The sequence below is a fragment of the Electrophorus electricus genome, chromosome 7 (assembly GCF_041902795.1).
Source record: "Electrophorus electricus isolate QZ-2024a chromosome 7, ASM4190279v1, whole genome shotgun sequence".
NCBI classification, from domain to species: Eukaryota; Metazoa; Chordata; class Actinopteri; order Gymnotiformes; family Gymnotidae; genus Electrophorus; species Electrophorus electricus.
Genome location: NC_137503.1, coordinates 4,310,347 through 4,325,322, shown reverse-complemented (window position 1 = coordinate 4,325,322; position 14,976 = coordinate 4,310,347). Strand labels below are relative to the sequence as shown.

At 43.5% G+C, this 14,976-nt stretch overlaps 2 protein-coding genes across 13 annotated transcripts in view; both read right to left on the bottom strand.

The window, feature by feature from the left end:
• The window catches only part of dlg1a (discs large MAGUK scaffold protein 1a), an 85,916-nt gene that overhangs the window by 27,897 nt on the left and 43,043 nt on the right, over positions 1 to 14,976 (bottom strand). For 5 of the 12 annotated variants that reach the window (XM_035524219.2, XM_035524220.2, XM_027013543.3 and 2 more), the window contains 2 exons: positions 3,405 to 3,503; positions 2,833 to 2,886 (listed from right to left, as the gene is read on the bottom strand). In XM_035524219.2, the coding sequence (XP_035380112.1) occupies positions 2,833 to 2,886; positions 3,405 to 3,503 (153 nt within the window). The remainder of the gene's footprint in view (positions 1 to 2,832; positions 2,887 to 3,404; positions 3,504 to 14,976) is intronic. The other 7 variants (XM_027013546.2, XM_027013548.3, XM_035524222.2 and 4 more) reach the window with 2 other exon arrangements.
• LOC145658742 (uncharacterized) lies at positions 3,467 to 14,967 on the bottom strand. The gene is made up of 2 exons (XM_081717803.1): positions 8,398 to 14,967; positions 3,467 to 3,595 (listed from the first exon to the last, which is right to left on the bottom strand). The coding sequence occupies exons 1-2, from the start codon at positions 8,887 to 8,889 to the stop codon at positions 3,524 to 3,526; spliced, it is 564 nt and encodes a 187-aa protein (XP_081573929.1). The 5' UTR covers positions 8,890 to 14,967; the 3' UTR covers positions 3,467 to 3,523.

Here is a 14,976-nt window from a genome sequence, read left to right as displayed (position 1 = left end):
GGAACTATCTTCATACCACATCATGATTACACAATCCAGGAGGTCATACTGCTATCAAGAGCTAGCACTAAGATGACTCTTAATAAAAAAAGGCTACACTCAATAAAACCCCCCCGTGCACTTGTCTAGTCCCACCTTTTATGAGAAACTGAGACTTTATGGCAAACTAATAGCACTGCTGTAAGTGAGGAAACCAGAGGAAAAACATTGCAAACCATGTGCTTGTCCTGTTCTCTGGACCACCACAGCACTCGTCCACTGCCCCAGAGACAGCTCCTGGGACAGGGAGGTCTCAGCCCAGAAGCAATGAACTCTAGAAATGTCTCAAAGGACCGTCACTGCCAGGTCTGACTGCGACAGAACAGTGCCCAAGTCAGCTTCTCCCAGTGGGCCTTCTCGGAGAAGCTTTCGAGTATATCCTGATGCTAGCAGGGAGGAAGCTCCTCACAGTACATTGCAGGCCATCTGCCAAATATGTCATTACCAGAAGAGTTAGGGGAAAGCATTTCCTGTTAGGGCTGGGCATTTTTTGATGTGCGTAACATGGGCAAGGCTGCCCGAGGTCTGAAATAAATAACATAGTACGAACTGAAGCATTTTAAAAACGTTGCTTAATAAACAGGTCAGTAGAGGTTAAATCCCAAAGAAACCAATTATGCAACAGATTCCATTCATGTTGTTTTTGCATGATCCCTTTATTGTCAATGGCATTTTTTTTAACCTTAAAGAGAAATGTGCCATACTGTGAAAGTGTCACAGGACAGACCAAGGTCAGTATTGGCACTTCTCAATACTATCTTTAATGTCCATCACAAGATCCAAGACCATATTAGCACAATGATCTAAATTATAGCTATACAAAGAATACTGTTTTTAAAACTTTGAGCTTTTAGCATAACACTAAAACAGAAGGACAAAGTTCAGCGCACTTAGGGACGAGCACATGGAGGAATGGCTTGCTTAATATTTCACTCTACAGGAGCAGGAGCTTTGCCAAAGCATCATAACACAGAGGTTATGCCAAGATGGCAGAGCGAGTATCGCTCTGAACACTCACTCTCCTCCAAATATGATGAAATGGCATGTTGAGAAGATTTGAGAAAGTGCAGCCGGGATCCCAGATTGGGAGGTGAGACGCTGGCACCACGCAGGGCGGAAATCATTCTCAACAATGGCCGGCATACTGGGGTGAAGCAGGGATAAGGGAGAGGACAGCATAGGACTCAGGCATTAGCCACTATCGAGAACACAGTCTGGCCTTAAAGCACTTCCCTCAGCCCTGCTACAGGGAGCAGTGAAAGCCTCAGCAAGAAAGAGCCCCGGCTCTCGTCTCCCCTCCCAAACACTTACGCAACGACCACAAGGCAGGACAGTCATGCCACGACTGTGCCTCACAGTGCCGAAAACAGTGAAGCTAGTGTAAAAATGACAGCGTGTGAGCTTTACACTGTTCGTGCTTCATCCTAGAGTAAAGAGCACAGCAGAGCGCTGGGGGGAGGATGGTAAGTCCTATCAGGACCTGAACAGTACTAATCTATCACACATCATAGACATTTTTCACAGATAATCTACCACAATTTATTTACATCATCACAGATTGGTTTAAGGAAATTACTCAAAAGTTCATGGCAAGAAGACTGTCCATAAAAAATGTGATTTCATGACGTGACTTCAAAGTCATTTGAAAATCAAGAAAACCTTTCTGTGTTAAAATGTTCTGAAGACAGCAGTGCTACATGATATGGCTAACTCTAGACGCCGCAGATGACGAAGGCGCTCTTTTGATGAAGGGTGACAGCAGCGAACGCAGCAGGTTTTTTGGCTCGCAGAAGGACGGGGATTAGGAGGCAGAGTGAGACGAGCAGAAGAAGAGCACCAAGAAAGAACACCTCGGAGCTCCCGAGTGGTGCAACAGAAACGTGTTTGCTCTCTCATCTAGATACTGTGAGTTCAATCCCTGATGATGCCACAGCCATCTGTGACTGGGAGCCTGAGAGAGCAAAACCGGCCCTGCTCTCAGGGAGGGAGGGGTGGTGTACTCCTTCTCCCCCCTGTCGATTACAGTCGCACTGGCCAATCATTGGTTGATTGCGCTATCCTCAGAATGTGTTACACTGCCCCCTCACAGCATGAGCTGCCGCTCAAAAACATGCTTCCTTCACTCCCTGGTTGGCAGCTGATGTGTGACAAAGGAGAATTCCCTGACTGCTGGGAATTGGCCATCACTAAAATAGGGAGAAAATCTGGGGAAAGATTCTGGAAAAAAATAACTCCTTAATGGATATGAAGCCTACAGATGTGTGTTCTTCATGTGTAAGTACATATCTTCCCTATAATCTGTTTGTTCCTCAAATCACCCTTTAGTTAAGACTGGAGGATATTGAAGCTGTGGCGATGCGCAGGGCACCCAGCAGGAGAAGCACACCCACTGAAACGCACACATACACACCCTGCACTGCTCCCAAACACCTGATTATTAAACACCTGATTATTAAACACAAGCACCTGTGCCTTGTTTGTTCTCTCCCTTATTTAAAGCCCACAGGTAGTCTCCTTCAGTGCTGTGCATTGCTTTCCCATACAGCACCTCAGAAGACGCCCGAGTCAAGCCTGCGCCATCAGCCTTTACTGCCAGTATGTTTATGCTTGTTTCACAAGTGTTTACAGCCAGCTCACCGCTGGCTGCTCATTTGGTTCTTTATTTTGGAAAATAAAGAATCTCCTTATTCGTACTCACGTCTCACTCTCTCCCTGCATCCTTCACAAAAGTACATTAACACGACTACATAACACAGACTGGAGTGGAGTAGCTGCATTCCTGTATGGACTCACATAGGGAGGGCTTTCCAGGCTGTCCGTGTTCACCAACACTGGAGCAGGGCTTGCCTGGAAGAGAGACATGGATTAGTGAGCATCTTTAGTGATGTAAGAATACAGTAGCATACATGCTTACTACACATACCGCTCATTTTTCTCACCATAACGTAATGGAACAAGCATTTCATGGCTTGAAGATGGAACAAAACAAAATAATTAGCATCTATATCAGCAGAAGCAAAGAAAAGATGACCACGTACTCCAAGCATGTGGATAGTGTTTTACACTGGCATAAGCAAGAGATTAACAGCACAGACTGTGTTCATGAGCAGCACAGCATTCTGGGTAAAGTGCAATTGTGAAGAATAAATGCACGAGCCAGTACAAACTAAATTGCGCTGCAAACAAGCTGTGACTGGCTTCACTAACACAGCGGCTTCAGAGATGCAAGTGCACAGTAACATAACGTAACATTTTCTCGATAATCTCTCAAGTCAAGAAGAGAAAGTGGGAGGAGTGAGTGCACGAGCATAGGAAGAGGGGGGGAAGAGAGAACGAGAGAAGAAGGGGGGAAAAAAAAAAAAGACCTGTGACGTGGGTGCAGGGATGACAGTGGTCTCAGCTGGGACTGGCGAGATGGGGATCACAGGGATTATGGGAGCAGGGGGAGGAACAGCATCTGCCTGCTAAACAATAACAATGGAGGTCAAGGTTCAGGCCTGTTGACAGCTGCACTGACGATCATGAGAGCACCCACAGAATCCCAGCAGTCAAACCTCTAGGATAAAACACAGCCAGCAAAGAGGGAGGGAGTCAGGGGTGGTGGGAGAGGTGGGATGTTCAGTTAAGAAATGTCTGAATGGTTATGGAAATGTGCATGATTTACAAAGACATTCATTAGCACAGACAGACAGACAAAGACATTTGAAAGGGCCCATGAAAAAAAAGGGTTTAAGTAAAACAAAATAAATGACGGCAACTCACATTGGGGGGGAACTATCATTTTTTTAATTCACCTTTTGAGAGATCCTTCCACAGAAAACTAAAATACTATTTATAGTGTAACAGAGTGATGCACATTAATCAGCAATGCTGCTTCAATTTACCAGTGGTACATTTCTACTGTATCACTGACAAGCCATTAACAGGCTAAAGAGATTTCTTATATAACAGAAACAAGAAGGTAAAAGCAGGTTAGAAATGACAAATTTGTACAGAGTAAAAAAAAAAAGGAAAAAAACAAACAATGAATTCATTCCATATCGTCTCTTGCTGTCATAATACAAACTTAGTTCATGAACAAACTGACAGATATTCCTTTCCATTGCTCAAGTGTGAGTTTGTGTGTCCTATTAAAAATCTGAAAAGCATGAAATTTGCCAAAGCATTACCTGAAGCTGCTCTTATTGAGAATCAACATAACATATGTCACAATTCACATGATAGATTGATCCTCTGAAGACAGCAGTTACAAACACCACAAAGGGAACTGTAACCCAGTGGAGGAGCACAGGACTGATAATACATGCATTCATAACCAGGAACCACAAATCCAGCTCAGAGGCAAACGTGAGAATAGCAAAAAGAGCGTCAAATGTGTTCAGGGCCAGAGAGACAGGAAATTCTTAGGAAGGATGTGAATTAATTATGCATTTTAATGTATTCACTGACAATATTTTAGCATAAATTTGTTATTTGCCTGTTATCTTGACAGTCAGTAAACTGACTGCAATAGCTTCAGTACCAACCCTTCTTCCTTTTACATTTTCAATTTCAAAAAGAGAAAGCAATGATACAGCTATACCCACAACTTTCAAGTGAGTACAGTGCAGTAAAAAGGTCTGAGTTATAAAATTGTATTCACTTCTTTATGTCTTATACGAGAGTAAGAGCACAACCATATAGCTCAACTACAAACACAAGTGATGCAGCATCACAAAAATATTGTGTTAGGTGTATATCAGTGTATGAATACAGAATATTGTATTAGCAATGTATTAGTGTTTCTCGCTTGCCATTTGCAATGTAATTTTGCTTTCTTGCCATATAACACATGGAGGCCTATGTGATTTGATGTTTTCACAGTATCTTGCTGTGAGAAAAAAAAAATCACAATTTTAAAACACAAACACAGAAAAAACACAGTTTAAAAAGGCTAAAAAGTCCTTAATGTAGACATTTAATTGGACAGAACTTAAGGAGCCACATGTCTTCTTATATACAGTCCCAGCATTTCAAGGGGTCATAATTAATCTTGAACAACATGTTTAGATAATGTCAGGCTTTTTGGGAATGAAAAACACAGCTGCTTTGATATGTTTCACATCAGTGTCTTGCAACAAAGTGAAGAGCAGACCATGAAGTATACAGGTGCTTTTGGTTGAATGTGGGCAGTAAAGAGGCTTCTGTGCACTTCAGCGCGATCAGAAATGGAGAACTCGGTAAAGGCCAGTGTTCTACTTCCACTGGCAGCGATACATGGCCCTGCCACCATGTTTCACAGATGGGATGCTTCAGGACATAAGAAGCTTCTTTATAAGTTACACAGCTTCTATATTTTCCTCATTGCATCACAGGTTATTTTATTTGATTTGTCTTTAAGGCTTTGTCCCAGAACTATGCAGGTGTTTTTGCACATTTGAACAAACTGGGTACCTGGCCTTTCTGTTTCTGTGAATAGTGTTCGTCATTAGTTCAACAGTTTATCTTTATGAATTAATATATTATTATTCTGCCATCCACTACCATGATCTCCCACATCAGATTTTAAGAAAAGTGATTTTGGCACACTGGCAGATGTATTCTAATTTTTTAGCTTCAAAAGTCTTGTTTACTGGTACTGACATGTTGAGAGATATTAGCACCTGACTCCGACTGCAAATGGCATATCTAGAATCAAGTCTACACCTTTTGCTACCTACCTTGTGTGTGAATCGATGAATGACACTTGAAATGGGGGGGGGGGGGGCAATGTATAAACAGGGCTTTTATTTCTAAAAAAAAGCTTCTCCAAATACAGATTTTGTGATGGTCTTCCCCAAAGTTGCATCACTGTCCAATTACTTACAAAATATAAAAATATTAGCACACATTAATCTTTGGCAATTCTTCATAATTGCTAGCAGGGCACTGATGATCAGGACCTTTAAAATTAGAATCAGTCATTAGCATTGATTAGAGGCTCTAGTTCCGAGTTCCGAGTCTTTAGTTGAAACTGGTATGTGAAAGGAAAAATAACTCAAAAGGCACCAAAATACCTTACCACTCAAGATTTAATTACTTGGTATGATGAAGTAATAGGATCAGCTCATAATCTTACAGACTATGTGGATGAGTATTCTGGAGCACTTGCGTAACTACTGGATGCTTTAACTTAAAGGCCCTTACCAGCCAGCCTAAAGATACACATCTTCACACATACTGATGTTCATTTAAGTCCCTCATTCATAACGTGTCTCATCCATGGTAGACAAATGGTTCTTAAACTGATCTTTCAAACATGACTCATTCATTATTTACAACTCAAAAATCTAAAGCGTGACAGTTATTCCATTAAATATATATAAAAATATATATTCAACTCAATCAATCAAAAATATGCACACCACATAGTAGTGGTTCTTGCTAAAACTCTTAATTTGGCCAGTAGCGTGTTGCCTAAATATGATGCATATTTATTGCAATCCAATTACTTATTCTAGTATAAACATTCAAGTTAACGTTACAGGAGGATTTGTCTTTTTATGTATTCTGTGGTGTACTGGTGGCGCAATAAAGCAAAAAGACAAATGCAAGCAGTTGGCAGAATTAAACAGCCTTCATAACTGGATGCTTACTTCAGAAGACAGGAGAGTTAATGGTTTGGCTGTTCTCTCCACTGACAATGCCAGAGACAGGAATTTGGACTTGAAGTCCAAGTAGATGATTTTGCTGAGTGCAAAGCATGTCACACAAACTTCATTGGAGTGAAAGAATGGCTTAAGAGCTTTGACTTAAACAAGCTAATTAAATAATTTGTAAATTTCATTTATATACACGCATACACACATTTAATTTACATACATACACATGTGTGTATGTACATATATGTATGCATGTTTTATATATAGGTGTGTGTGTGTGTGTGTGTGTGTGTGTGTGTGTGTGTGTGTGTGTGTGTGTGTGTGTGTGTGCGCGCGGTGGGTACTAACTTCTCTTTGCTCCGGAACATCCTAGTTAAAGTATAATCATGAGGTGATGTGGTAATATTAGCCAGCATTCGGGAAACATTATAAGCTCACATTAGGGTGAGATAATAAGAATATCTGTCTGATATTTTTGGCTGTTTTTGGCTTGTTTTTGTATTATATTCATAAAATGGCTGTTTGTTGGGAGCCTCTTATGATGCTCATTGGTTTCTGAAGCTCACTGGTTTCTAAAGGTGCACAAAGGCCTTGGTGGGGTGCGAGAGGACGCAAGGAGGAGGAGCAAGAGCGGCTGCCCTCTGATGAGGCGCAGCCAGTGGAGGCACATCCGCACCCCGCATCCTCAGCCATGTGCCCGTCTGGCTGATGGGCAGCACTAAGCCAGGATCGCCTCCTATAGCACAACCGCCAGCCTAGGCCACCCTGTGGCCCAAACTGCATGCCAAAGACCATCCTAAACACTTCCCGCGGTCGGACTAAACACCATGTCTCAAAGCCAGGGCTAAGGCACAGAACCATTCTAGAGCCAATCATCCTTAACACCAATATAAGGCATTATTGCAAGATGCTAGCCCTCATTGGCCAAAGATGACCATTCCCACCATACCCCTCACCTGATGGACAGCCTATAGAAGTGGCCTAACTGGCCACTGAAAAATACAGAAGTTGTTTTAGAATTCCATAGATCAGCAGGGACATGGCCTGTGTGTCCAGCGTTAAAATTAGAACCAGTGATTGGCATTGATTAGAGGCCCTGCTCCTGTTTCAGCCTGTAGCTCTAACCAGTGTCTGAAAGGAAACACAACTTGCATCAAAACCACTCCGATTTAATTACTTGGTATAATGAAGTAGATGGCTCTGTTAACAGATGAACAGATGAACTCACTAATACAAATTTAATTGTATTGTTGATAAGAGTTTCCTCATGAATCCAACCAATGTATTTGTTACAAGAGAGAATAAAGGAAAACACAACCCTTAGATCAAGTTTATATTTGGGCCAAAAACCCTTCCTTTTTCAGATAAACTGAAGCATGCAATCTCTAATTCAGTACACTGGCTAAAAACGCTTAGCATGGAGTTCTCACTTCTGTTCAAATATAATTAACGGTACAGTATATAGAAAAATATTAAACATTCATCAACTAAAGAAGTCTTGCAATTTACATGATTATCTAATCATACACACACACACACACACACACACACAGAGACACACAACACACAGAGACACACACACACACAGACACACAGTTGGCCTAGTCTCGCTGCTGAAGTGTATTACAGATAAACCTACAAGCTTTTTTCCAGAAATCAGAAGACATCACTAGAGTGCATCAATTTAAAACATGTTTTAAAAAATCCAGTGTTTCTCAACAACAGTGCAGACACATACCTTCTCCAGTGAGAGAGTCCCCCACGAGTTATCGTGCCACCAGGTACTGGCGGGGGCTCGGATTTTAGCCTTGTTTGTCATGGGGGTCTTTTTGACACTGTCCCGTTGGCTGGTGATTCTTCCTCGGTTCCTGGCCGAGGCAGGCAGGGTGCAAGAGCTGTAATGCTCTTGGGAGCCCTCCGGAGCCTGTCGGGGCTGCTCCAGTGGGGCAGGCTGAGGCAGATGGTTCGGCGGAAGGTGGTGCTGTTGCTGCTGATGGTGGTAATAGTGGTGGTGCGGCTGATGGTGCTGCTGCTGGAGCTGATGGAGGTGCGTCGACTGCTCCAGTTGGAGGTGCAGGGATCTCCTCTGCGGGCGAGCCAGTGTGCCGTGTATGGACTGCAAGCGTGGCTGGTTCCTGGGCTGGGCGCAGCCAGCCGTTCCAAGGACGGCCGTTGCACAGTCCTCGGGAACCACATAGCGGTACTCGTGGTTGGGGTAGTTGGCGCTCATTCTCCAAGGCCAGGAGAGTCAAAGGAAGGCAGCAGGTTCACACCGGTGGGGGGGGGCCCAAACAGGAAGAGCCTCGCGAGTGACGTTAGTCCTTGCCTTTGCTGTGCAGTTTGGCAGCAGAGCGGCTGCACGGTGGCAGTAAAGCCGGTCCTTTCCTTTTCTTCCAGCCCCCTCTGCTCCAGCTCCCACTCTTCTGCCAAGCTTCTCTCGGACTGTGTCTGTGTCTCACTCTCTCTCTCCCTCTCTCTCTCTCTCTCTCTCTCTCTCTCTCTCTCTCTGCCTCACTCGCCCTCATCCCCCCTGTTCCCGTTCGCCAATAAATGAGCTCCAACGGGCACCACACATGACAGCGCACAGTCTCTCTCTTTCTTTCTTCATTTTCTTTCTTTCTTTTTTTTTTTTTTTTTTTTTTAACGGGCATGAATAATCGATGCTCCGCTCTTGATTTCAGCCTGGGCGTCCAGTGGTCACGCAGGGCAGTGGCGCTCCACCTCGCCGCGCTTACAGAGGGGCTCTGAATCGCTCCACTTCACACTTGCAGCTGCTTTTGTGTTTCTCTTTCGTGGTATTAGCAGGAGTCCTGAAACGCTGGGTGGCAGCAAATAATCGCGGTGTATGTCGCAGGGCCCCGGTCTCAGAGGCAGTGAGCGCATGGACCCGTCCCTCCACTGACATAAAATCACAACAGATCAGGAAGGCAAAAGTCTGCGACTGAACTTTGCTTCACAGCATTTCCCAAAGCCCATATCCGGCGAGCCCAGTAAGGGTGTTGATGGTGTCGATGGTTCACTTATTCCGCATTCCGATGGGAACTACAGTAGGTAGCATTCAACACATACAGCAGAATTCCAGAATTTCATAGCATCTGAAAGGATAATCTTAGAACTACTTGAATATTATCCAATGTACGGGCTCTTGCATGTTAAGGGTCTGTGTCTCATCGTCTCTCTTGAGGATATGGAACAGCAGTCATGCTCCCATTTTGTCCAGGTAAAATGAGATGCCTCAGAACATGGCAAAGGCAAACATGTCATATGGTCTGCGATGAAGAGTGCCCTGTGGACATGTACTGGGTGTTTCCCCATCATGGAACCCTTCAACAGTCTTTCACGTCAGAGTAAGCTCTCCTGGCAAATGCAAACTTTTCATTGATGGTGCTTGAAGAAGGTCAGACTATCACCAAACCCTCAACACCCAAAGAAGGATATGTGTCTATTACACAGCAACAGGACCAGGAAATCCAAACCATGAAGACCTATAATCCAAATTATCATCAGCAGCCCATAATTCCATAATCAAACAAAGGATCAGTTCATTGTCACAGCTAAATCAGACACTCAGGACTCTTTTCTGCCATTTCCCTTTCTAGCATTGATTTGTAACAGATTCCAGGTGGATGCAGAGACAGAAAGAAAAGACAAAAACACCTCTGCTGTACAGCAGGGGGCTCCACATGCACAGCCAGATACAGGAAGAAAGACAGGCACTGCAGAATTTCCTTTATCTGTTTATTTAGCTGTAAATAAACACTATTATATACTAGAAAGATAATGTAAAAAACAAATAAATAAAAAATACTTTTATACTGTCCACAGAACATCAAGCTTCAACTAATGAAAGTTCCAAGGTAAACCTAATACTTATTCTTGGGTTGGAAAGACCAATTCACCTTCCTGTCGGTTTAGCTTGGCCAGAGGCTACAGTTAGGTTAACGGCTTATATTGCCATCTTACATTTCTCCCTGAATAAGCCAATTAATTAGCAGTGCCATTCTCAGACGCGGAAACTGTGTTCTCTAATTTACACATGCACCCAAGAACTGAAGACATGAAAGCCCGCACAAAAAATTACCATATAGCCCATTTGCTCTCTTTTGCCTCTGCCCCCGTCAATCACACACGCAGATCATAGAAAAACCAAATGAGGGATAGCAGACCCTACAATGGCCAGTACAAGAGAAAGAAGGAACCTTTAAACATGTGATACAATTCCATGCCATATGAATTTAATAAGTGATTCATGTAAAATGTAGGAAACCAAATGCAATCTTCACTTTCCATTTTTTGATCCTGATGTAAATGAAAAGTGACTAAACTGCTAATTGCTTAGCCTTGGATGCTAGAATTTACCCACAATGCCTTAAATACTTTACTACAAAAGGATCCTTATTCAATGCCCTACTGCTTTATAGTCTCATATAGCGAATCAATGGTGTTGAGCCACTATGACAGCCTGGAAAATCAATCAGATCTTATTATATTCACCATTTAAAGGAACTGAAGTGTTTCCAGTGCATCTCAAAAGCTTTGAGACAATGGCATTCATGGGATTCAAATACAGTCCAGACAATAAGAGAAGGTAACCTTACGCTATGGCCTATGGCATCTCGCTTGGTGCTGCAAACTTGCCCAGTTTCAGATGAACACGATCAGGAACAGATCAGTCTAGAAGGCTGACAATGGGGTCAGTTAACTTTAGATGGCTAAGACAAATGATTTTGCTAATACTAAAGGGCAGATAAAGGGGGATATTTGAGAAAAGGAGCAGGATTTAGAATTTAGATTTAGAAACAAAGATAACGGAGCCAGTGGGAGCAATAATGTGGGATTTTAGCACCATTTGTCATGTTTTGAACTGCATGATGTCCATTGAACTGTGAAACAGTATCAGCACCATTTTGACGAATACAAAGGGAAGTAACAGAGACAGACGGTTTCCCTAACCATTTGTCTATGGCAGTCTGTGTCTAAATAGCCTGTTTAGTTTTCCCCAATCTCACAGCATGATTCACCATGACATTATGAGCTCAGCATCAGGGTATACAATCTTAAATGTTGGTAATCTGTGTATCGGAAAAGGCCCTAGCTCAGTACTAGCAATGTACACCTCATACTAACTCAGAAACCAGCCGTGAGTGGGTGTACAGTTCTTTAAGCGAGAACGGTAGGTGCTCCACAGTGTTGGTGCTGAGATCTGTGTGGGGAGAGACACTCGTGCTTGTGTTGTCTGCAGGGGCAGCATTCGCGCCTGCTGCTGTGATTCATAGTTGAGCGAAGCTCCATCCTACACAGCCCACAGTCCTCTCCTCTAACGCCCCCCCGCCAGCCGAGATCGGGATGGAGCATTACCAAAGCACTACGCCCATAGTAGGAAGGGCTTCCTGATCATCCTAACCCACTACAACCTTGCAAAGGCCATAACCACTGAAGCATATCCCTTTTGTCTCTTGGACTGATGAGTTTAATGGACTGTTTACAGGTAATATCTGATTGGCTACGATGGAGCTGGTGGGCTGTAGAGCCACCCATGTGATGATCTCAGCTGACAGCAAGGGTGTGGAGCACACGATGCCACTCAACACTGCACTTAACAGATAAGGGAAATAAAACAAGTCCCACCACGTGACTACATTTCCCTGCTTGTCCATCGCCATGGCAACACCATGGCAACAGCTGAAGCTGCAGCAAGTCTTGCTTTCTGCACGACACAGAAGGTTATATACATCCTCAGGACGAGAGGGGCTCCTGCCTAAGCCCAAACAGCAAACTGGCTTGATTAACAAGCACTGAAATCACAATCTGTACTTTAAGCAATAATCCCTGCATGTCTTCAAATAATATATGCCTTTTTAAAAAGATAACAAAAACACAGACTTCACCTTGGCTTTAACTAAATGGTAAACCTGTCTGCACATCCCTGTCCAAGTCCAGCATTCATCAAACACACATGTTGAAAACAGTGGCTTGGAGCTGTACACCAGCTCTTTGGGGAGGGCTTGGTTGTAGGAGCTGAGTAGTAGCACTGCAGACATGCCTCTTCCAGAAATAGATCTGCATGAGCATGTACAACAGGCAGTGGTAATGTGGCTCAGCTTGAGACAGACTCCAGTGTATTTAACATGAGCATGGAGCATGCAACAGGCTGCAAAGGAAGTTTATGAAAGGTCATCAGTATAAATTCAGACAAGAACATCTGGTTACTAATTCAAGGGCTCGAGCTCAAGGTTTAAACACAGACCACAGTGAACTGAAATATCAGGTGCATAATAAAACCAGCAACCTGGGAATTGTATTAGCACTTATTATCAGTGTGTTAAGAAAAAAAGAAGTATGAATATAGTAACCTGTACCTTCATTTATAACATTAATCAGGGATTGGATAGTCTTCGAACAGTAATTTATGCACTGCAGCAAGATCTGTCAGATAAGACAGGTTTTCGACGCAGAACAAATCCATCCTTCTCTCATGCGCTCCTTCTAGAATGTTTGAGGAAGCATTTCATTTAAAGACATGCTTTATCTCCAAAGCTCATATATTATTTCTCAAGCCAGAGAAAAACTTGCTTTCTCTTTACTGGTGCCTCAAATAACGAGATCTCACTGCAAATGAGCCATAAACTGTACACACAGACAGTCACATTAGAGGCGAGATTTTACTCGTGAACGTCTCCACCTCCAAAAGATTGGGCTAAAGAAAGAGCCCCACCTACAAAAAGCCTGCCATTTGATGTACTCCTTTTTAACTTATAAGCATGACTAGCGACTGCAGCAGGTGCCAAAAGATATTACTTTAAACGATATGCTTATATTATTTTTGAATGCAGAGAAAGATGTCAAGAGGATGTCCACTACTGTAGATTTAGTTAGTCCAACAGTTGGCCAAGCGGTTAGTCCATCTTTCTTTTGAAATAAACTGAGGTGTTGTTCATGTAAATGGTTTGATTCAGTTGCACTGCATGATGTACTTCTCTCTATACAGGCCTACACCCCCCCCCCCACCCCAAGCCAGACAGCCACGTATCTCACCAGACCCATCAGCAGACTATTAAGAGACTTAAAGAAAATATACTAACTTCAGAACACTTTACACGGCATAAAAGTTATCGGCGACACAAAGAAAGCGCAGGGCTTTTTCCTCAGTGCCACCAGCCTGAACTCCTTCTCATTCTCATCAGTGTCATACTGTGCTCTCTGGAGATAACCGAATAGCTGTCCTTGACGCCACTTGCCACTTCTGTTGCTTGAAAAGTGTTCATGAAAAAGAGATGAAGCCACAGCATCGTGGTAACAGAGTCGGGGGCGGCAGGAGAAAGGCAGGCCGGAAACCCCTTTGTTGCAATCCCCATTCTTCCAGCTTGCATTTCAGGGCCTGACCCTATTAGCCGGGATTCAGACGCTAATAGGCACAATAAGTGACGGTGCATGGCCCTCCTGGAGCCGACCCATTGACTGCCTTCTCGTGTCCACCTATCCCTCAGCAAGGTCAGGGAGGAGGAGCGCCTAGCATTGCTCCAGCCTCCCCACTACCTCTTCTGGTGAAACGCTATGACCGGTATTGGGTGTTACTCAACCTCCAAATGCCCAAATGGGAGACAGGCAGGCAGAGGGGCCAGGATGATCTCATTGCGCGTGTCTACACAGCCCACTACCTGAGTGCCTATTCAAAACCCGGGCCCTTTCAATCACATTCCAGCTATTCACAGTGAGCGCATGCAGAGCAACACTTTCAACACACCATTTAGAGTGAAGTCTTGAATGATACAGAGATACATGACATAACGACGAACAATTATGAAGAGAGAAGCTAAATTTAGCTGATGTCAGCCAGTGGCAACTAGCCCTCTGTAAACTTGGGAAATAGGAAAGATCTTAGTTTGCAAGGGCAGGGCAGTGGGGACCGTTAGACAGTCCTGGCACAACTTAGAGTCAGTTTACACTAAAGAAAAATGAAACCAGCAAAAACAATCAAATCCAAACACTGGGAGCCTCACTCACTTGTAGAATGGTGTCACAGGTCTGAGGAGAACATCTGTCATTAAAATGGCAATGCTCAAAGTCACCACTTCAAAGTGCACATACCTTATTGCATGTCAGATTGCTAAAATGTAATGTAAGTGTGACCGCACAAGAACTGCAGAGTTCAAAAGGAGAGAAAGAACGTAAATTGGAGACATATAAATGCAAGTCAAGAAGTCAAGTCTACCATAAAGCTACTTTCATCAAGTAAGTGCTCTGTACCTGAAGTGGTAACAACAGAGATTACATACACACTACTACAGTGCAAGCACCTCCGCTGCAGGCAGGAGGC